The sequence below is a fragment of the Cervus elaphus genome, chromosome 4, assembly GCF_910594005.1.
Source record: "Cervus elaphus chromosome 4, mCerEla1.1, whole genome shotgun sequence".
Classification (NCBI taxonomy): domain Eukaryota; kingdom Metazoa; phylum Chordata; class Mammalia; order Artiodactyla; family Cervidae; genus Cervus; species Cervus elaphus.
In genome coordinates, this window is record NC_057818.1 from 57,084,893 (window position 1) to 57,107,888 (window position 22,996).

At 56.4% G+C, this 22,996-nt stretch overlaps 2 protein-coding genes across 4 annotated transcripts in view; both read right to left on the minus strand.

The window, feature by feature from the left end:
- Positions 1-282: 282 nt before the first annotated feature.
- On the minus strand, positions 283-2,821 carry ASPDH (aspartate dehydrogenase domain containing). Of its 2 annotated transcripts, XM_043899915.1 has the most exons (7): positions 2,675-2,821; positions 2,003-2,147; positions 1,657-1,741; positions 1,419-1,568; positions 1,116-1,336; positions 893-1,047; positions 283-461 (listed from the first exon to the last, which is right to left on the minus strand). In XM_043899915.1, exons 1-7 carry the CDS (start codon positions 2,727-2,729, stop codon positions 418-420), a joined length of 855 nt encoding a protein of 284 aa, XP_043755850.1. In that variant the 5' UTR covers positions 2,730-2,821; the 3' UTR covers positions 283-417. The 2 variants fall into 2 exon arrangements, with proteins under 2 accessions (XP_043755850.1, XP_043755851.1); XM_043899916.1 differs by lacking the exon at positions 1,419-1,568.
- A 3,110-nt stretch (positions 2,822-5,931) lies between these two features.
- The window catches only part of LRRC4B (leucine rich repeat containing 4B), a 42,581-nt gene continuing 25,516 nt past the window's right edge, over positions 5,932-22,996 (minus strand). For both annotated transcript variants that reach the window (XM_043899903.1, XM_043899902.1), the window contains exon 3: positions 5,932-8,490. In XM_043899903.1, the coding sequence (XP_043755838.1) occupies positions 6,649-8,490 (1,842 nt within the window). In that variant the 3' untranslated portion in view covers positions 5,932-6,648. The remainder of the gene's footprint in view (positions 8,491-22,996) is intronic.

The following is a 22,996-nucleotide window of genomic DNA, read 5'->3' on the forward strand; positions in this document are numbered from 1 at the left end:
AGCGTGGCCCGGAAGTCCGCTGTCGCCCCGAGAACGCGGGACTACAACTTCCGTCAGCCCTTCGAGGAGTCCCGGAAATGTGCCCTAAATCGTTCCTCTCCTTCTCACAGTTCCACGCCCCCTGGTGCTCGGAAGATTCTGGGAAACTTAGTGAGGAGGCTCTCGCGATAGGTTCGAGGGGTGTTACTTCCCTGTACGTCCGCTCCCTGGGCTGGCGTCATGCCTAGTGTGATAATGCAGCGTGACGTCACGGAAGGGAAAGTGATCAGACACCAGACCACGCAGGGAGAAGAGCCTCCACTATTTACTGAGACCAGAGGGATGTCTGGGGACACTGAGGCCAGGACAGCAGTGGGTCGGTGATGGTGGGAGGTAAATAAGGAGATGAGGATGTCCTCTCGGGAAGGGGGAGGCTTCTCAGCAGAGATGGATCCCCGGTTTGGAGGGGAGCTGGCAGCAGCCTGCGGGAGAGATACAGGGAATGAAAGGCTTAAACAGAGAGATGAGGAGTGACAGACACCTGGAAGAAGGAACAGATCACCGTGGGGTCGGAGAAAGACCTAGAGGGAGGGACTGAGACTCAGAGGGGAACAGAGACCCAGAGAGAGGGGCCAAAACCTAGAGGAAGAGGGATAGAGACCTGGCAGGTGGAGAGACTCACATGCTAGAGTCCCCGAGAGACGGGGACACAGAGGCTGGGAGAGGAGACTTGGAGAGAGCGAGAGATCTATAAAGACTCAACCTCGTGGAGAAGAAGATTAAGGAAACTCAGAAATAAAGATCAGTCGATAGAGATGGAATCAGAACTGCAGACTCAGAAAGCCTGAGACTCAAGCTCTGCCTGGGGCTTGGGGAGAGGGGCCGCTAGTGCCCAGGAGGAGCCTGGCCGTACCCACGAGGCTGCGCCAGAAGGTGGTGACGGTGGCAGAGCCGGTGACAGCGCCTGGCTCTGCGGGGTTCTCTCTGTGCGTGTGCACAGTGAAGCTTCGGCCTGTGGGGCCTGGGGGTCCACTCAGCTCCACATCCACCACGTGCATGTTCTTGAGGCTGGGGCAAGCAGGGTGGTCAGTCTAGCTGGTCTGGCCCCAGCCCAGACCCCACTCAGCTCCGCTCACCTGAAATCAGCCACAAGCACCCCGATCACACGGTCGAAGCCCAGGCTGGGGGCGGCCAGGGCAGCGGCTGCCATGGTGTTGGAGTTTCGGGGGGCGTGGGGGCAGAGCCCCCGTACAGGGCCTTCATAGAGCACGGCACGAGGCCCAGTGCTGCGCATCGTAGCCAGGGGTCCCTCGAGCCGGAAGCCATCGGGGTGTGTGGCCATGGAGACACGGAGGCTCTAGAAGTGAGAGCTGGGGTTAGGGAGCCTGGGTGTGCCTCTTGGCCACCTCTGATTCCCGGGGAGTGCAGCGGGCCCTCACCTGGAGACCCCCGGCTTCGTCCAACCTGGAGATGTCCTCCGCGCCCCACAGGGCCCCCCGGGCCACGAACACAGCGTGGCCCCAGCGATGTGAGGCCTCCAGGAGCTGCCGCTCTGTGGCCTGGTCAGCCAGGGCTGAGGGGGACCCTACCTGGGGCAGATGAAGCGGGGAGCTGAGGTCAGGAGACGGATCCCACTTTAGGGTGGGGTGGCGTCAAGGTGGAAGAGGCGGGGCTCACCAGGAGATTGGCATAGCGCAGGATTTCTGCCCCAGATTCCTGGATTATTTTGGGATGGGCCACTTCCACCACAAGGTCAGGATGCCTGGGAGACGGGAGAGAGGCGGGGAAGGCCTCGAAGAGGTATCGGTCCTCCCCCCGCTCCCCAGGTTCCCTGAGTCTGTGGAGGCCCGTCATGTTTCACTCTGGCCTGGGAGGGGAAATAGGACAGAGGCTTGTCCTGTTTCACGTTTGCGTGAGGGAGGACCAGAGAGGGTAAGGGCCTTGCCTGAGAGCATACAGCACTTAAAGGAGGCCAGAATAAGAGTTTCAGAGAGTCCTGCTCTCTCATGGCGAGGTCACTGACCTCTCCCCGAGAGCAGCAAGATTCTGGAGCTGGAGGGAAGGGGGTACGCTCCCCGCCATTCGTCCTGCGTCACGGTTCCAGACAAAAACAAGTTCTAGGCCCAGTTCTGGTCCCTGAGTCAGCAAGTGGGAGACCAGGGACTGTCCTGGGGAGAAGCAAAGAGACTCAGAGAGAGGGGGACAGGGACTTAGGGGGAGGGGACAGAGACCCAGAGAGAGGGGGACAGGGACCCACAGAGGGGGACAGGGACTCAGAGGGGACAGGGACCCAGAGAGAGGGGGACAGGGACTCAGAGGGGGACAGGGACCCAGAGGGAGGGGGATAGGGACCCAGAGAGAGGGGGGCAGGGACCCAGAGAGAGGGGGACAGGGACTCAGAGAGAGGGGGACAGGGACTCAGAGGGGACAGGGACCCAGAGAGAGGGGGACAGGGACTCAGAGGGGACAGGGACCCAGAGAGGAGGACAGGGATCCGGAGGGGGGGTCATAAAAACAGGTGGCGGGCAGAGACCCTGAGGGGCCGGAGACCCGCAGTGGGGAGTGGAACACGCTTAGGCAGAATCAGCCAGGCCACAGATCAAGACAGAGATGAAAGGAATATTGGTGGAGGACACAGGCTTTTGAGGCTCCAGAAAGGGCCCTGGGGAGAGGCCCCGGACAATCAAGGACTCACCGAGGCGTCCGTAGCCCACTATCCCCACCTTCTTCGGGACCCTGTCGAGGGCCATGCCCTTGAATTCAGTGGTCTGCGTCTGAGCTCCGCTGCCTGCTGCCCCTCTCACCCCACACACGAGGTTTGGGCAGTGGCTGATCTTTGGACTCTGACCCTCGGTCCTCTCCTGAACCTTCCCCTTCCCTGTGGTGGCCCAGAGGTGGGGGTGAGGGGGTGCTGCATGGGGGCAGAAGAGGATCCTGGGGACAGTAGGCAAGATGGTTTGGGGTTCTAGGACCCTGCATCGTGCCCCCCCCCCCAATCTAGCCTGTTCTTTCTCTGCATCACGTCCTCCTGTCTTCCTGCTGATGTGGAAAATTTCCTCTGCAGTCCCCTGCCCCCCTTTTCTGGCCAGCCAGGTTGTCATGGAAACTGCATCCTGCTTGGGTTGGGGGTAGAGAGGGTTGGAAGCAGGGGAGAGGAGATGGTGATGCTGGACTCTGGGCTCTGTCTCTCCCCTTGCTTCTGCTTCTGTATTTCCAGTCCCCATCCTTGCCCCACCCCAGCCACCACCGGTGCCTTGGCACCCGGGGTTCTTGTCAACGTTCCTCCTCAGCGTTTTCCTCCCTTGGTTCTCTGTCTCCATCTCGTGTGTCTCTCACTCTCATCGCTGTCTCTCCACCTTCTCCTGGATCTCCATCCCTCCAGCTCCTACTCCTGCTTCCTCTGGGCTGGCTACCATTCCGTCCCCAGCCAGGCCAGGCCCTCATCTCCCGCAAAGTCCGAGGGAGGCCTGGCCTGGTCATGCCCATCTCCCCACAAGGCAGCAGGAGCTGGAGATGCGTTCATCCTAGCCTCAGCGGCCCCCCCCCCCCAAGCGCCCCCCCACCCCCAGCTCCCATGGAAGGGGTCCACGCTCGCAGCCCCTCTCCAAACCTGCCTCCCGCCAGTCTGATCATCCCTCTGTTCACCTTGACTTCTCACCTTTTACCCTCCCCTCCCCCAGCCAGGACGCCACCTTATATCCTCACTCCCACGCTCGTACCTCCCCTCTTGCCACCTCCCATGGCCAACGAGAAACCTGCGAGGCCTGGGGAGGCCCCGAGTGCCCCCCCACCCCCGACCATGAGCCCCCGCCACTGCGCCTCGAGGGTGCCTGGCATCGGAAATGGCGGAGGCTGCGGCACTCTTGGCTCCCTGCCCCCAACCACCACCTGGTACCCGCTGCAGCGTTGCCATAGCAACCAGGATGGGCCCTGAGAGAGGACGAGAGAGGAGAGAGCTCGAGCCTGAAAGAGGGAGCGAGGGGGAGCCAGGCGTCGCTCGAGAGGAGAGTCCCCAGCAGACAGGCCTGACAAATAGGGCCGGGGACCCCAGACACGTCGCAGCTGAGGCGGCTGCCACGGGTGATAAGTGAAGAATTTGCTCTAAGAGCCCCAGGTGGGGGAGAGATAAGATTCTGTGGGTCAGAAACAGGCGGGGCGGAGGCGGAGGGCCAGGAGCAGGGACCCAGTCCAGGCCCTCTGGGAGCATACAGGGCCTGGGTGGGGTCCCGGGGGCTTCCAGCCCTCCTCGCGCCCCACCTGCAGTCGTGGACGCCATAGGGTCCGGCCGTCCTGCGCATGCGCCAGGCCTGCCCTGTTCGCTGACCAGGATGGGCGCAGGGGAGAAAGGCGGCTGAGACCCGAGCCGCTGCTGGGGCCGAGCCCCATGTGTGCACAGTGATGTCTGCCCGGAGCAGTGCCTTATCCTGCTTCCACTGGCTTCTGCCCGTCTGCACAGCACGCAAAAGCTGCCCTGGGGGACCCTCTGGAGGTTGAATCGCTGGCACCTTGGCCTCCTCCGGCCCCACAAGCATCTGCCCGCTGGCCTGACCAACCTCTGGCGTTTGCTGCCACTGGCTGGCTCTCATCTCTCCGAGGACTCTGTGTGCGGCCCCTGCCCTTCTGAACTACACCCTGCGTCCGAGCCTGCTAAATCACTTCAATCGTGACTGACTTTTTGTGACCCCATGCACTCTAGCCAGCCAGGCTCCTCTGTCCATGGGCTTCTCCAGACAAGAATACTGGAGTGGGTTGCTACGGCCTCCCCCAGGGGATCTTCCTCAACCAGGGATCCAACCCACGTCTCTTGCATCTCCTGCACTGGCAGGCAGATTCTTTACCACTAGTGCCACCTGGAAAGCTACAATATAGCCCCCGCCTACTCCCTGGGCCTGGACTCTGCCTTGTGCCTCTGAGTTAACCAGGCAGAAGTGCAGCCCCCTCATGCCCAGCAGGCCCCAGCTGCAGCTTGAGCACCCTTCATGCCCCTCTTTTCCTCCCCTGCCGACTTTCTCCAGAGGCAGTGTCTCCAATGGGTTTGCAGTGGAGACACACCCTCTCAGGTTTGGCTCTGTGATGAGCTGAATTGTGTCCTCGCCTCCAGGAGCTGTGAATATGACCCTAGTAGGAAACAGGGTCTTTGCAGATGACTGAGATCATGCTGGAGCCGGTCGTCCCCAATCCGATATGGCTGCTGTCTTCATAAAGAGGGGTTCTCAAGTGGCTCAGTGGTATAAAGAACCTGCCTGCCAAGCAGGAGATGCTGGTTCCATCCCTGAGTTGGGAAGATCCCCTGCAGGAGCGCGTGGCAACCCACTCCACTATTCTTGCCTGGGAAGTCCCACGGACAGAGGAGCCTGGAGAGCTACGGTCCATGGGGTCACAAAAAAGTCAGACACGACACAGGGACTAAACAACCACCACCTCATAGAAGGGGGGAAGTTGGGCACAGATACAGAGGAAAGGTGATGTGGGGATGGGGGAAGAATGCCCTGTGGAGCCTGGGGTGACACCGCCACCAGTCAAGGAGCACCTGGGGCCACCAGAAGCCAGAAGGGGCGGAGAAGGACCCTTCCCTACAGAGGGAGCATGGCTCTGCCGCTACCTTGATCTTGGACTCGGAACTGAGACACTAAATTGCTGTGGTTCTGAGCCACCCACTCTATGGTACCTTGAAAGGGCAGCCCCAGGAAACAAACCCCCTGGATTCCTGCTGTGAGGTGGGAGGTGAGGGGAGAGGACCCCAGAACATGCCTCCTAAGAGGTGCAAGGAGATTAAACACAATGCCAGGTGCACTGGGCGGCCCAGCCCTTCTCTGGGGCCTCAGGGGTGAAAGGGTAAGGGTCTAAGACCACCTGGAGGCACCTGCTCCCCTGACCCTGATGGGGCCAGGAGTTTTCCATCTTCTCATTTAGCTGCCCACCCACGTTCCCTTTTTTCTCTCTCCTTCATGCTTCCATGACCAAAAAAAATTTTTTTTTACTTTTTCCATGTTTTTTTTTTTTTTTTAAAGTAATTACAGAGCAGGTAGTCGTTGACGCAAACCTCCCTTCAGTATCAAAAGAGTCTGTGGGGCAGGAGAAGGTTGGGGATAACTGTGGGGGACGGGCTGACGCCGCCCCATCCCCGGCCCACGGGGGCCTGGGGGCCAGGAGTGGACTCCCCCGGGACAGGGCCAGGGTGTCCGGAGGCTCTGACCGCGTGGCCGTCTCTTCAGTTTCCAGGGGGTTAGGGGTAGGATAGGGCGGGGGTGGGGGTCGGGGGACAGGCGTCAAACTGCAAAAAATGAACCGTAAAAGGAGGGCTGTTGGGGGCGAGGGGAGAGGACACCCCTCAAAAAAGCTCCTCTCTCCCCTGGAACGCCGAGGGCCAGGAGCAGTTGTTCGGCGAGAGCGAGGAGGAAAGGCGGAGGCTTCTGGCCACTCCCCTCCTGCGTCCCCTCCCATCGCCAGGGAGGGGGGCGAGGCCCGGAACCCCTGGGGGGGCTCCATTCCCGGGGCCCCACCCTGTCCTCGCTTGGAGAGCCGCCCTGGGGTCCGGACGCGGGTGGGGGCTCTGAGCTGCCTGCCCCAACCTCCCCTGTGCGGGGTTGGGGCTGTGGGGAGGGTCCCGGTCCGGCCCCAGCCCCTCCCCCCTTGGGGGGGCCCACCCCATCCCCCCCAACCCCGGCTTCAGATCTGCGTCTCTTGCACGTTCTCCTTGGAGCCGCTCTTGAAGAGCAGAGGTTCGTGGATGGAGTTGAGGCCGGGCGGGCCCTTGCCCCCGCAGCCCCCGCCGCTCGGGTTGCTGCTGTAGTGCGCCTTGAAGGCGGCCGCCACGTAGTGGTGGTGGTTGAGGTGGTCGCGCTCCAGGGCGGGCAGGGCCAGGTGGCTGTCCCCGCCCACGCCGCCCCCGCCCGCCACGGCGGCGGCGGCGGCCACGGACACGGCGGAGGCGGCGGGCAGCTCGTCCTCCACGTTGATGATCTCCACCGTGCGCGTGGGCCCGTGGTGCTTGTGCAGCTGGTGCTGCCTGCGCAGCTTGTAGAAGGCCACGAGCATCACGGCGGCCATGAACGTGATGGCCACGAAGCAGCCGATGATGATCTTGGTGGTCTTCATGACGTCGTCCAGGTCCTTGAGGGCGTTCTCCGTCACGTCCGTGATGGGCACGGTGAACGCCTTCTCCGTGGGCCGCGAGGAGCGCGGGGCGGGCGCCGTGGTGGACGAGGAGGCCGGGCCGGCCCCCTCCCCGGGTCGGCCCCCGCCCCAGACGCCGTCTGTAGTGGGCCCTGGCGGCTCCTTCTCGGTCCCGCGCGGCTGCAGGGCCTCCTCTCCGGGCTGCGTCTCCAGGGTCTCCACCGTCACGGTGGTGAAGTAGGTGTAGCCGCCGGCCCCGCCTCCGGGGCCGCCCCCGGGGCCGCCGCCGCCCGCGCTGCCGCCACTGCCAGCCGCCACCGGGTCCACGGCCGAGACGTTGAGTGTGGCCGAGGCCGTGGTGTTGCCGGCCGAGTTCGTCACCATGCAGGTGTACTGGCCCGTGTCTTGCACGGTGACGTTGGTGAAGTTGAGCGTGCCGTCGTGGAGGACGGAGATGCGCACGCGATACGAGCCGTGCGTCATGAGGGTGCCATTGGGCGTCAGCCAGTTGACGGAGGTCATGGACGTGCCCGTGCGGCACTTAAGCTCGGCGGCCATGCCCTCGGTGACGTTGAGGTCCGTGGGCGGCTCCACGATGACCGGCGCGTAGCAGGTGAAGTGCGACTGGTCCAGCTCGCCGATGTAGCGCCCCTTGAGGCCGGCGGGCGCGTGGCAGCGCGCGCAGCACGTCGTGTTGCTGGGCACCGTCTCCTTGAGCCACCAGCTCAGCCACAGCACGTCGCAGTTGCAGTGCCAGGGGTTGTGGTTGAGGTGGACGCGCTCCAGGCGGTGCAGGGGCGTGAAGAGGTCGTGGGGCAGCGACATCAGATTGTTGTGGGACAGGTTGAGCTCCTCCAGCGACTTGAGGTCGTCGAAGGCGTTGCGCTCAATGGTGGCCACCTGGGCGTGCATCAGCCACAGCTTGCGCAGGCTGGTCAGGCCCTGGAAGGAGCCCGGGCGGATGAGGTCCAGCCGGTTGCCGGACAGCTCCAGCTCCTCCAGGCGCACCAGGGCCGTCAGGTTGGGGATGTCCTTGAGGTTGCACATGCCCAGGTTGAGGTAGCGCAGGTTCACCAGGCCCTCGAAGGCCGCCTCCGAGATGTACTCCAGCCGCTTGAGCTCGCCCAGGTCGAGGCGGCGGAGCGAGGGCACGCGGTTGAAGGCGTACGAGGGGATGCTCTCAATGGGGTTGTTCCGCAGCCAGAGCTCGCGCAGCTTGGACAGGTACTCGAAGGCTTGCGTGGGCACCGTCGTCAGCCGGTTGTCGAACAGCTCCAGGGTGTTGAGGCTGGGCAGCCCGTTGAAGGCGCCCACCTCGATCTTGCGCACCAGGTTCTTGCTCAGCTGTAGGATCTCCAGGTGCCGAAGGTGCTTGAACGTGTCCGTCCGGATCACCTGGGGGGGGGGGGGAGGGGAAACACCATTGGTGATACTGACACTAACTGGGTGGACCACAGAGGGTTTTTTTTTTTTTTTAATTATTTTATTGAAGTATGGTTGATTTGGGCTTCCTTGGTGGCTCAGACAGTAAAGAATCTGCCTGCAGTGCTGGAGACCTGGGTTGGATCCCGCAGTTGGGAAGATCCCCTGGAGAAGGGAACAGCAGTATTCTTGCCTGGAGAAGCCCATGAGCAGAGGAGCCTGGTGGGCTATATAGTCCAGAGGGTTGCAGACAGTCAAACACCCTGAATGACTAACACTTTTCATGGCTGGTTAATTTCTGTTGTAAACCAGTGATTCAGTTAATAGATACATGAAAAATACATGTATATATTCATATATATGAAAAATAATATATATATACACACAACACACATTCTTTTTTCTATTCTTTTCCATGGTTTATCACAGGATACTGAATATAGTTCCATGTGCTATGCAGTAGGACACTGTTTATCCATTCTGTATATAATCGTTTGCATCTGCTAATCCCAAATTCCCAACCCATCCCCTCCCCTTGGCAACCAGGAGTCTGTTCTCTATGTCTGGATCAAAGAGCTCTGAGTGCTGGCGTGGGTGACGACTCCCCACGTCTCCATCCTTGCTGTAAGATCATGAGGTCACTGTGGAAAGTAGTTTGAGGCTTTCTTCTTATAAAGTGAAGCAGAGAGGTTAGTTACCTGGGACCCGGCCCCTCCAGTTCCCAAGTATTTCCCCATGAGAAAGGACAGCAGATGTCTATCCAAAAGCCTGTGATGGGTGCTCACAGCATCTGTGTTCGTTACAGCCCAAGCCGGAAATGAACCAGGGCCCATCACCTGGTGATGGAGCCACACTCTGTGTCTGCAGGATGGGACACAACAGCTCAGCAAGGGAAAAGAACAAACTTTGGACACAACAGCTTGGATGGATCTCACGGGCGTCAGGTTGGGTGAAAGCAGCCAGACCCAAAGGAGCATGTGCCATAGAACCCTGTCCATTCCACGTGTGTGTGTATGTTCCGGAGCAGGGGGAAGACAGTCTGCAAAGGGCCGCGAGGGAACAGGATTCCTGGGCTGATAGAAATGCCCCTAGTTGGGGTGGTGGTTACAAACGTGAATGCAACTGTCGAAAGTCCCCAAACTACCCATAACATAGTGAAGTCGCTCAGTCGTGTCCGACTCTTTGTGACCACCATGGACTGTAGCCTACTAGGCTCCTCTGTCCATGGCATTTTCCAGGCAAGAGTACTGGAGTGGGTTGCCATTTCCTTCTCCAGGGGATCTTCCCTACCCAGGGATTGAACCCAGGTCTCCAGCATTGCAGGCAGATTCTTTACCAGCTGAGCCACCAGGGAAGCCCACCCATAACATGGGAGGCATTTTATCCTATATATAGTATTTAATCAGAAAGATTAAATATAGGAAATCCCCTGGTGGTCCAGTGATTAGGACTCCAAGCTCTCACTGCCAAGTGCTCCAGTTTGGTCCCTGGTCAAGGAAACTAATGGAGAAGGCAATGGCACCCCACTCCAGTACTCTTGCCTGGAAAATCCCATGGACGGAGGAGCCTGGTAGGCTGCAGTCAGTGGGGTCACTAAAAGTCGGACACGACTGAGCGACTTCACTTTCACTTTCATGCATTGGAAAAGGAAATGGCAACCCACTCCAGTGTTCTTGCCTGGAGAATCCCAGGGACGGGGGAGCCTGGCGGGCTGCCGTCTCTGGGGTCACACAGAGTCAGACACGACTGAAGTGACTTAGCAGCAGCAGCAAAGAACTAAAATTTCACAAGCTTTGTGACATGGCCAAAAAAAAAAAAAAAAAGATTAAAAAAAGTTAGGGACTTCCCTAGTGGCCCAGTTGTTGACTCTGTGCTGCCAGTGCAGGGGGCACGGGTTCAGCCTCTGTTTGGGGGACTAAGATCCCACATGATGTGATGGCCAAAAGATTTAAAAAAAAAAGTTATGCCAGCAGTTAACATGCATTGGATACTTCTCGGGTGCCAGAAGCTATTCTAAATGCTTTATGACCAACAACTCAGTCAATCCAACAAATTGCCCTGAAATCCGTAGAGTAACTATGAAATCCATAGAGCTCCAAAAGCCAGGTTTCTCAATAACTTTGGCACCAAACCCCATTTGGTGGCAAAACCTGATCCGAACTCATGTGAAGTTGTTTAAAGCTTTTATTGATCCCCTTCTTGTGACTAGTCAAACATTCCACTCTAGAACATTCCCAGATTTAAGAAGTATGAGATCCTTGGGGGTGCTGTAAACATAAATGCTGTATATGAGTATCTTTCTAATATCGGATGGCCAAACACATTCATCCTTGAGGGTGTCACACGAGGGGTTATGAGTTATCTCCATCTAAGTGGGAAGATGAGGGTGAAAGAGGAGAGTGGGAAAGCTGGCTTAAAACTCAACATCCAAAAAACTAAGATCATGGCATACAGTCCCATCACTTCATGGCAAACAGATGGGGAAAAAGTGGTAACAGTGACCAATTTTCTTTTCTTGGGCTCCAAAATCACTGTGGACAGTGACTGCAGCCATAAAATTAAAGGATGCTTGCTCCTTGGAAGAAAGCTATGACTAACCTAGACAGTTCAAAAGCAGAGACATCACTTTGCTGACAAAGATTCATGTAGTCAAAGCTATGGATTTTTGCCAGTAGTCATGTACAGATGTGAGAGTTGGACCCTAAAGAAGGCTGAGCGCTGAAGAATTGATGCTTTCAAACTGTGGTGTTGGAGAAGACTCTTGAGAGTCCCTTGGACTGCAAGGAGATCAAACCAGTCAATCCTGAAGGAAATCAATCCTGAATATTCATTGGAAGGATTGATGCTGAAGCTGAAGCTCCAATACTTTGGCTACCTGATGTAAGAACTGACTTGTCAGAAAAGACCCCAATGCTAGGAAAGATTGAAGGCAGGAGGAGAAGGGGACGACAGAGGGTGAGATGGTTGGGTGGCATCACTGACTCGATGGATGTGAGTTTGAGCAGGCTTCAGGAGTTGGTGATGGACAGGGAGGCCTGGCGTGCCACAGTCAGTGGGGTAGCAGAGAGTGGGAATGACTGAGTGACAGAACAAGGACAAAGCGGGAGGAAGTGGAGGCACAGAGAGACGCAGTGACTGGCTGGGGGTGCACAGGAGGGGCTGGCAGATCTGGGATCTGACTGAGGTTGTCTGGCTCCAGAGCCCCAGCTCTTCACCCCTGCACTTGGCTGCCACCTGGCAGGGTGGAGGTTGATGGACCACAGAAGGGGCAGCGCTGGGCTTAGCGTGGGACGCAGAATCTAATCTTACCAGATTCTCCTCATCAATCACTGTGCTGGTTACAGCAAGGCACAGGAGACCGCACAGCCATCAGACAGCTTTTCTGCAGCCTAGTTATGCCACGGAGACGCTTGCATTCGAATATTAAGGGGATAATGGAGAACCCTAAATAGCAGACAGTGTGCTTATGACCTCATAGAACTTAAAAAAAAGCAGCCAAGGAACTGGGTGTGTGCATATACGCAGCAAGAAAAGGCCGCAAGGACATGCCGTAGCCACTTCTTGGTGGTGAACTCCAGCAGCTGGGGATTATGGACTTCAGTTATTTTTCTTAAGTTATGCTTTCTCTTTAATGAATAAAAACTACTTTTACGTAGAAAAACACTTAAAAAACTTAAAAAAAGAGACTCTAACCTGAGAGGCACCCCAGGATAAGGAACAATGTTAAACCTGGTGCAGTTATCATTGTAAAACAAGAGCCACCATTCCTGACGGCATGACCCAACAGAAGCATGACGTCCGCTATGTGTTTAATTGTCAATTTCCTAGAGGCCCCATTAAAAAAAAAAAAAAGATCCAAGACAGGTGAAATCAATTTTAATGATTGATTAGCTTGATAGTTCCAAGATAGAAGGGGACAACACAGGATGAGATGGTTGGATGGCATCACTGATTCAATGGACAGGAGTCTGAGCAAACTCCGGGAGATGGTGAAGGACAGGGAAGCCTGGCGTGCTGCAGTCCATGGGGTTGCAAAGAGTCGGACACGACTTAGCGACTGAACTGGATTCCCTGGTAGCTCAGCTGGTAAAGAATCTGCCTGCAATGTGGGAGACCTGGGTTCGATCACTGGGTTGGGAAGATCCCCTAGAGAAGGGAACGGCCACCCACTCCAGTATTGTGGCCTGGAGAATCCCATGGACTGTATGGTCCATTGGGTCGCAAAGATTCGGACACGACTGAGCGAGTTTCATACACTCACTGGTGACCGAACAGCAACATTATGGTTTCAGCATGTAATCCAGGGGAGAACTTACAAATGAGATATTTTACGATCTCTTTTTTAAATTTGTTTTTACTGAGCTGGGTCTTCATTGCTGCGCAGGCTTTTTCTCTAGTTGCAGAAAGTGGGGGCTGATCTCTAGTTGCGATGCCTCAGCTTCTCATTGTGGTGGCCTCTCTTGGTGCTGAGCACAGGCTCTAGGGCACGGGCTCAATGCTTGTGGCCCACGGGCCTAGCTGTTCCGCCGCATGTGGGATCTTCCGGGACCAGGGATCGAACCTGTGTCTCCTGCTTTGGCAGGTGGAGTCTTTTACCACTGACCCATCAGGGAAGCCCCTATTTTACACTCTTTCCACACAAAGTCTTTGAGGTCTGATGTGTGTTTGACAGGCCACACCCTTAGCAGCAGGTTCCTGCCTTTCCCCTCAATAATAGGATATTGTGAGCCTTCCCCATGTCATGAATATGCTTCTAAAACCTGACTTCTGTGCCCACCTAGAATCTCCTCCTGGAGCTACACCTGCTTTCAGAGATGGAATTGACAAGGTCAGTTTTTTCTTTTCCTTAATACGCTCCTGCCTCATCTCGTTTCCTACAGTGAACAGGCTCACCTTTAGACTTGGACGTGGCTAGGGAGGGCTGGCCTGGGGACGATGTGGCGCATCGATGCGGATGCAGCCAGGTCTGTGCCTGCAGTCGGGGATGAGAAGAAGCGGGGCTGGAAAGCCTTGGCCTGGCAGCTCTCAGAGGCCCTGGAGCCCCAGCACTGCTGCATGGGCCACGGGAGCCTGGGTTTCCTCCTCTGAGCGACCCCAGAAAGAGCCCAGTGTGTCCTCTCGCCCACGCATCCCGCGAGCTTCTAAACAGCAGCATGACCAAAAGCTTTCCCGATCAAACCGGCCGGCCCTTTGCTTTGCTCAAGTCTGAGTTTTCCCAAATATAATAGCCACAGAACCCCTCTCACAGGCTGCCTTTCCTCATCACCCTGGGAAACGCTGGCAAAGCCCCAAGCAGGCCTTTTAGTGGCTGTTTCTATTAATAGCAACAATAATAATAACAGTAATATCCAGTCATTACTAATCACTAGGCAGAGAATGAGGTGGGCTCTTCAAAGGTCAGACTTGAGAGTTCAGACTGAGAAGCTGAGAACACAGGGGTTGCTGGCCCAGGTGCCGGCAAGATCCCCTGGGAGGGACTTCCCTTGTGGTCCAGTGGCTAAGACTCCACATGCCCAGTGCGGGGGGCCTGGGTTCCATCCCTGGTCAGGGAACTAGATGCCTCATGCCGTAACTAAGGGTTCGCGTGCCGAAGCTAAGACCAGGTGCAGCCAAACCAACCAACCAATAAATAAAAAGAACTTCTGGGAGCTGCCCCATTGCCCCCTCACCCTGTCTGAGTCACACAACGCCCCGTGGTCCTCCCTAGTTCCCAGCAAATCCATCCACATGTCCCACGCTGCCCCCACTCCTTCTGGGGTCCCTGTTCTCCAGCCCACCTTCCCAGTCAAAAGCAGGAATGTAGCTTTGCACCCTGCATTGTCCACAGCCTCCCCATGTTAGGGCTGGTCGACCAGCAAGCCAGCCAGTTCTGTCCCTTTTGAATGTCTCACGCTTCTTCTGTTCCCACTGCCCAGTTCAGGCCTCAAACTTCCCAGCCTCCAATCTCTTCCCCTTGAGTCCATCTCCAGGGCCTTGCCACAGCTGGAGCTGACCCGGCCTCTGCCTTCCTCTAGAGCCCTCCATGGCTCCCCAGTGCCCTCTGGGGAGATTCAGCCTGCCTTGGAAGCCTGGCTTGGCCCTCTTACCTGCAGTCATCACTCCAGCTGCATTTCAGCCACTGTCAACTTCTAGAACTATCTCACAGGCACTCCACCTTTGCATACACTCTTACCCTGCTCAGAATGCCCTTCCCTTTTCATCCACCTAGAAAACTCCCACCCACCCTATTGTGCTACAGTCCATGGGGTCGCAGAGAGTCATCCACAACTGAGCGACTGAACTGAACTGACCCTCTTCTTCTTGTTCAGTCACTCAGTCATGTTCGACTCTCTGCGACCCCATGGACTGCAGCGCACCAGGCCTCCCTGTTCCTCACCATCTCCCGGAGTTCACCCAAGTTCATGTCCATTGAATCAGTGATGCCATCCAACCATCTCATCCTCTGTCGTCCCCTTCTCCACTTGCCCTCAGTTTTTCCCAGCATCAGGGTCTTTTCCAATGAGTCAGCTCTTGGCATCAGGTGGCCAAAGGAATGGAGCTTCAGCTTCAGCATCAGTCCTTCCAATGAATATTCAGAACTGATTTCCTTTAGGATGGACTGGTTGGATCTCCTTGCTGTCCACGGGACCCTCCAGAGTCTTCTGTAGCAGCACAGTTTGAAAGCATCAATTCTTCCACATTCATCAGCCCTCTTTCTGGTCCATCCTCTTGAACCCAGCCCAAATGTCTCTCATTCATCCATCCATCCTTTGCCTATTTATTGAGCCAGGGTAGGGCAATTCTGAAGGAGCAAATGAAGGAGGACTGTTCTCCATGGAAGGGCACCTTCAACACCAGGCCTGCAGAGCTGACTGGAGGACATGAAGTACTTGGTGAGATTCACTTGGCACCCGCAGGCGGCATCTGAGCTGCATCGATGAGTGCCAGGCTCTGGGCTGGGCATCCCCAACCACCAGCCCAGCTTGTCCTGCCCAGGCCGGTGGGGCGGGTGCTATTAGCGCATGTTCGCAGAAGGAACCGCTCAGTGAGGTTCCAACCTGGGCAGTGCAGAGCATCATGCCTCGTTTCGGAGATCAGACGGCTCAGCAAGGTCGAGTGACTCAGCAGGGCTGCTCACTGGGCCTGGGGGAAGCCCACAGCTGGTAGGTGGGCCCAGGTCTCCCTGGTTCTCTGCACAAAGCAACTGAAAGCACACACGTCCCAAAGGCGCATCCCGGCCCAGCCCAGGGCTGCAGATGCTCCTGGTCCACGTGCTTTGTCCCCTTCAAAAGGGGGTGTGTGATGGAAGCTGCAGGGGCGCTCCCTGGGCAGGGCTGGGGGGTCTCCCTGCCAGTCCCTTTAATGATGCACTCGGGAATAAGCAGGCCGCAGGCCGGGGGTGTGGCGGAGAAGGGAAGCCCAGGTTTACTGAGGAGGCGCTGTAGGCTTGCTTTAAATAGTGAGTCCCTTTATTTTTAACAGGATTCCAGTCTTCTCTCCCTCCTCCTCTCTGCAGGGTGACTGGGGAGCACCCTTGTTGGGGGCGGGGGCTGCGGGTGGGAGTCAGCGCTGGCTGGGTTCGAATCTCGGCTTTGCTGCTGACCAGCGGTGCGAGCTTGGCCAGGTGTCCTAACGTCTCTTGAGACCATTTTCCTTGCAGGTCCTGCAGCGTTGTGAGGCTCGGACAAGACAGTGAGTGCCCGGGACACGGCAAGCAGGCAGTAATACGTATTTGTACATTGTTGATGAGGCTGATGATGACCGTTAACAACTGTCGTACCTCTGGGCTTCCGGCTTCCTCCCTGGCCGCTTTCTCTATATCGGCTGCCAGAACTGTCTGAAGTGCAGTTCAGATCCTGCCACGACCCTGCTCACAGCCCTCCCACGGCTCCCTGTGACCCTCAGCCTGGTGTCGGAGGCTCTGTAGGACCTGCCCTGCTGGCCTCCCCTCTGCTCTGGCCACAGGGACACATACGAGGTGCTAGTCGTTCACCTGGCCTCTCTGCCTCTGCACAGGCTGTGCCCTCCGCCCGGAATGCCTGCTATCGCTGCTCAGTCGCTTCTCTGCGACCCCATGGACTGTAGCCCGCCAGGCTCCTCTGTCCATGGGATTCTCCAGGCAAGAATACTGGAGTGGGCGGCCATGCCCTCCTCCAGGGGATCTTCCCAAACCAGGGATCGAACCTATGTCTCTTATGTCTCCTGCACCGGCAGGCAGGTTCTTTACCATTAACGCCACCTGGGCTTCTAGTTCCCTGGGACGTTCCAATTGCCTTCTGCCAGGAGTCTCTCTCTGGCCTTGTGCTCACTGACTCGTCATAGGCATTCTCTTAGCAGACCCTTATCATGCTGCTTCAGTGCATATGTCTCCTTGTCTGGGCTGTGAGTCTTCATGAGTAGACGCCATATAAATCATTTCTGCCTTCTCTGCACCCAGGCCAAGGCTTAGTCAAGGCTTAGAATGGACAAGGCTCATTTGGAGAGCATCCATGGTGTGAGTCAAAGCTATGGTTTTTCCAGTAGTCATGTATGGATGTGGGAGTTGGACCATAAAGAAGGCTGAGCACTGAAGAATTGATACTTTCAAACTGTGGTGTTGGAGAAGACTCTTGAGAGTCGCTTGGACAGCAAGGAGAGCAAACCAGTCAATCCTAAAGGAAATCGACCCTGAATATTCATTGGAAGGACTGAGGCTGAAGCTGAAGCTTCACTCCTTTGGCCACCTGATGCAAAGAGCCAACTCATTGGAAAAGACCCTGATGCTGGGAAAGATTGAGGGCAGGAGGAGAAGTGGATGACAGAGGATAAGATGGTTGGATGGCATCACTGATTCAATGGCTATGAGTTTGAGCAAACTCCCAGAGATAGTGAAAGACAGGGAAGCCTGGCATGCTGCAGTCCGTGGGGTTGCAAAGAGTCAGACACAACTGAGCAACTGAACAACAACCACCTAAAGATCAAAGCCAGTCAACTCCTCTCCTCTTCTTCCAGACAGTACAAGGCTGATCCCATCTCTGACTCTAACAAAGGGCGCGCCAAGGCAGGTTCCTAACAAGTCAAACGGAGAAACTAGTATTTGTTGCGTGCCTAGCATTTAGCAGACCCTGTGCTAAACACTCTGAGGTTGTGATCTGCTTTGATCCTTGTGGAAATCTTGTCACATGGAGATGACCAACCACATGCCCTTGCCTTCTCTCTGCACAGTTGGTGGTTTACAGCTGAGGACACGGAGGTTCACCGAGGTGAAGTCATTTGCCTCCAGTCTCACAGCTCCAGAGTAGCAGAACAAGGACTCTGTCTGTTTCTCCTGAATCGAAACACCACTTCTCCACCACGCCCACACCTAAACCCAGACGGCGGGGCTTCTGTGGGTTCCATCTCGCTTCTCTGAGCTGCAGAGCCCGTTACCCACATGCTGACTTGCTCATTCGGAAGATACTCTTTGAGTGCCTGCTATGTGTCAAGCACTGTGCTGGGCTCTGGGAATCCAGCAGGGACAAGACACAGCCACAGCCGACTTCCCAGAGCCCAACCTTGAGAGGGGACCAGAGACACCCAGCATACTAATTATGCAAATGATCATTTAAGTGGTGATGGTGTAAACAGATCTGGGGAGGTGCCCTGGCTGCAGGGGAGAGGCAGGCCTGCGGTCCCTTCTTCACCCAGCGCCATCTGAAACCCCTCCCCGAAAACCCTCTCTGATGCTAAGGGCCAGCTCACCCTTGTGTCCACTGGCCCACAGTGGGATGGACAAGGTGGGGACTGGCTTCTCGGAGCAGGCAAGTCCCCCTGCCCTCCCAGCCTGACGTCTCTGGCTGGAGGGAACGCTGACATCCAGTGATATGACAGAGAAGCTGAGCCTGGGGTCCTAGCCACCTGAGTCCCTTCCCCCTGTAAGGGCACATTTGCCAAGCCCTCCCCACCCCCACCCATGAGCCTGGCTCTGTGCTAATTATCATGGATGCAAACAGTAGTCAGGCAGGCCTGGGAATGTGGTCTTGTCCCTGACCACCTCCCTCCCCGCCAGGGACTTCTCCCCCGCTCCTTCCATCCTGTAACCTTGCCTATAAATTAGGGGACTTTCCACTTCAGTGGTGGTAGATAAATGCTATTAAAGCTGGGGAAAAAAAAAAAACAAAAACAAACCCACTGTGTTCTGTTGGGATTTTTAAGAAAATAAACTGTCAAGAAATCCCTTATTAAAAATTTAACTGTGGTTGGAGAATCATGAGGCGAATTGTTCATCTGAACACTATGAAGATAAATCGCTCTGATAGGTTTTGAACGTAATGAACCGCAAACAAAAATTTAGTAAGCTTCCTGGTTTTTTCTTCTCGTTAATTATTTTAGGTTCACTTTTTCTTCCCCCCCTTGGGCTGTGTTGGGTCTTAGTTGAGGTAGTCGGGCTCAGTAGCTGGGGTGCTCAAGCTTAGTTGCCCCACGGCATGGGGGATCTTAGTTCCCCAACCAGGGATCGAACTCACACCCCTCTGGGTCCGAAGCACAGAGTCTTAACCACTGGCCTGCCCGGGAAGTCCATGCTCACTGTTTTTTTGTTTGTTTGTTTCTTTTTTTCCTGTACCCGCTGCTTTTATGACGACTCCTTCTATTTCTTCCTTCTCTGAGGTCAGGGACTTCAGCGGAGATCTGTCTGACTGCGAGGATGTGGCCGGAGCTGGGCAAGCGTGCAGGCCACTGAGGGCTCCCATCTTGCTCACTGAGCCCCCCGCCCAGGCCTAAGACTCGGCCCCCTGGGGCCTCCCCCTCTGGAACACGGGAACACGGGCCCTGAGGACTGAGAACAAACATGTATCACGACAACATGGCCCCGCCCAGGGGCCACCCAGAACGGAGCATCTTCTCCATCATCACTCCGTCACTGCCGACAACAAATCCAACAAATGTGTCCCTGCTAGGAGGTTCCGGGCCGTACCGGGCACCGCTCTAACAGGGGCTCCGAGAGGCTCCAGGGGGACAGGGGCAGCTCTCCCCTGCCGTCCCCCAGGAACCATCACGGGAGAGGGCGGCTGAAACCAACCTCTCAGCATGCTCTATGCGCTGGCCCTCCTTGGCTACATGGGGCGGCAGGGGGTGCTCAGGCCAGGGCGGGAGAGGAGACCGCCTGACGTCCACGTGTCGGCTCCCTGGACAACCACTGTGCTCAGACAGACCCCGCCCAGCCATCCTTACAGGCCGAGCCCTGCGGCCTGGTGGGTAAGGCTCGGGGGTCGAACAGGGACCTCCTGTAGAGCACGGGGAGCCTGGAGGGGAGGCGGGGGGGTTGGGGAACAGTGGACACATGTATACATATGGCTGCGCCCCTTTGCTATTCATCTCTAACCACCACACTGTTCATCGGCTGTGTGCGTGCGTGCTAAGGCCCAGGGCGCTCTTCCTGCATCAGACCTGCTGAGGTGCTGAGTCCAGGGCCCCAAGACCGCAGGGCACACAGTGGCGCTCAGTACGTGCTGGTCCACAGCTTAGAGACATGGAATTTCTTGGCAGCTGTAAGATGGAAGGACCATTATCCCCATTTTGCTGATGAGAAAACTGAGGCCCCAGTGGGTTCCATAATGTCTCGGAGGACTCATGAGTCAAATCTCAACAGTCCCCCACCATCCTAAGGGCCGGGGTTGCCAAGGTGAGTGGGAGAGTGGAACAGCATTCAGAAAAAGGGAACAGCGCATGTGAAGGTGGTGAGCTAGGAGGGAGCAGGAAGGGCCAGTGTCCTGCCCGGGATGCAGGAGCCTGGAGTGGGGAGAGATGGGAGGCCGAGTCCCGAAGGAGTCTGCCTCCATCAAGGTAGGTACCAGAGCGAACACCTAGGCGTCCGATGTTCAAAGAAGCAGACCAGCTCGCTGGCACAGGAGTTGCCCCGTGAGGCCCGAGGTGTGTGGCATCATTTCCTGGGCCCGCTCACCCACACACCTGACTCTGAGGCAGCCTTGCCGCCCCTCCCACCCCAGCCCAAGGCAGGCAGCCCACTCTCTAGGGATAAATGGGGGAGGGGCTCCACCCACATCTCCTCCCACTCGGAAAGACTAAATCTAAAAGCAGGCAGAGTTCTCACTCTGCCTGTGTGCTCAGGGGCTTCAGCTGTGTCCGATTCTGTGCGACCCCATGGACCCCACCAGGCTCCCCGTCCATGGGATTCTCCAGGCAAGAATACAGGAGTGGGTTGCTATGCCCTCCTGCAGGGGATCTTCTCAACCCAGGGAGTGGACCCATACCCGCTGTGACTTCTGCATTGGCAGGCCTATTCTTTACCCACTGAGCCAGCAGGGAAGCCTGTGAGAGCCCTAACCTGGAGACAATCCAAATGCCCATTAACAGGACTTCCCTGGTGGTCCAGTGGTTAAGACTCTGCGCTTCCAGTGCAGGGAGTGTGGATTTGGTCCCTGGTCGGGGAACTAAGATCCCACATGCTGCTTGGCGTGGCCAAATGCCCATCAACAGAAATGCAAAGAGGAACTGAGGTATCTACAATGGATAGAACATGACCCAACAATACGGAAGGGAAAGGGGCGCAGCCACGGCCACAGGAAACCCGAGGGACGCGTCTCAGGGGGTGTGCGGAGCAGAAGCAGCCAAATGTGCAGGAGGGGAGCTGCCCGGAGCGAGGATGCTGGGGGAGGGTCCAGGGTTCTTTACGTTCCACTTCTTGTCCTGGTGGTGTTTACGTGGCCCTTCTCTCTCTCTTTTTTTTTTAAAGTTTACTTTTTGGCCGTGCCACACAGCATGTGGGATCTTCATTCCTCGACCAGGGATCGAACCCTCACCCTGTGCAGTGGAAGCTAGCAGCCTTTCTTTTTTTTCCACTTAACTATTTACTTTTGGCTGCACTGGGTCTTCATCACTACATGCGGGCTCTCTCCAGCTGCAGAGAGTGGTGGTTGCTCTCCGATGCAGCTACTTGGGCTTCTCTTTTAGGGACCACGGGCTCTAGGGCACTCGGGCTCTGGTAGTTGTGGATCCCGGGCTCCAGGGCTCAGGCTCAATAGTCGTGGTGCATGGGCTTTGTTGTCTTGAGGCATGTGGGATCTTCCCAGACCAGGGATCCAACCCGTGTCCCCTGCATTGGCAGGCAGATTCCTAGCTACTGGACCACCAGGAAAGTCCCAGCCCTTCTCTTTCTGATGATCTTTTTGAGCTGGACATTCACTCCATGTTCTACTTGTGTGTGTGTTACATGTCATAATGAAAATAAGCCAGGAAGAAACTGACAAGGCTTCCAGAGTCCCGTCTGACAGATGCGGAAACTAAGTGCCAGAGAGGGGGACGGGATGACCCGGGGTTCTGGGGGGCGCTGGGATGATCCGGGGTTCTGGGGGTTGCTGGGATGACCCGGGGTTCTGGGGGGCGCTCGATGACCCAGAGTTCTGGGGGGCGCTTCCAAGGGAAGGAAGGAGGAAACGAGAGTCAGGATGGAAGCTGGGGAGGTCGAGTTAGGCATCCAGTCCTGGGAGCCTGGGCATGACTCCTGAGGCTGGTTGTCCCTTCCTGCCCCAGTGACCCTGGATGGGGAATCCCACCAGCCTGCCCTTGCTGACCTCCAAAGAGGGTCCTTCTGCACCCACTCTGCTCACCATTCCCTTCCTTCAAGAGCTCTGGCTGGGAAAAGTCCATCTGGTCAAAAACTCTCTGTGTTTCCTGATGCTGGTAGGACTCGACCACCCAGAAAATCACAAAGTGTCACCTCGGTCACGCACCACGGTGGGTTCTTCTCTGCAACAGACTGACTTTCTTGAAGCCAAAGCCTGGCTGGCAGGGCCTCGCTTTTCCGCTCTGGCTCCTGGGACCTGGGGCAAGCTGTCGGGGTCACCGTGATTTGGGTGACTTTGGACAAGCAGGGGGACAAGCCGCCTGTGCCCCTGTTCCCACACCCGTCAGATGGGAGCAATCCCGCTGTTACAGGAACAAACGAGTTGGGGCAAATCTTCCACAAACTCCAGTTCTTTCTCCCTTCTCCAGGGAAAGGTGAGTAAATCCCAGTGTAGGCTTCTTCCTTTGACTTGTGTAACATTTTGTACTTATTTTTGTTTTTAACAGTTGTATTTATTCTGGGCTCTGCTGGGTCTTCCTTGCTGCATGGATTTTTCTCTAGTTGCAGGGAGTGGGGGCCACTCTCCAGCTGTGCTCGGGCTTATCCTTACGGTGACTTCTCTTGTTGCGGAGCATGGGCTCTAGGCAGGAGGGCTCAGTAGCTGCAGTTCTCAGGCTCCAGAGCACAGGCTCGGTAGTTGTGGCACATGGGCTTTGTCGCTCCAAGGCATGTGGGATCTTCCTGGATCAGGGATCGAACCTGAGTCCCCTGCATGGACAGGTGGATTCTTAACCACTGAGGCACCAGGGAAGCCCTATACTCGTTCTTTTTTAAGTTCAATCTTTTCCCGGTTTCAAAAAGTGTTAAATACCCTCACTGTAGAGTGAATTTAGAGAATGAAGAAGACATCGAGAAGAAATTCAAGGGATTCCCTGGCGATCCAGTGGTTAAGACTCA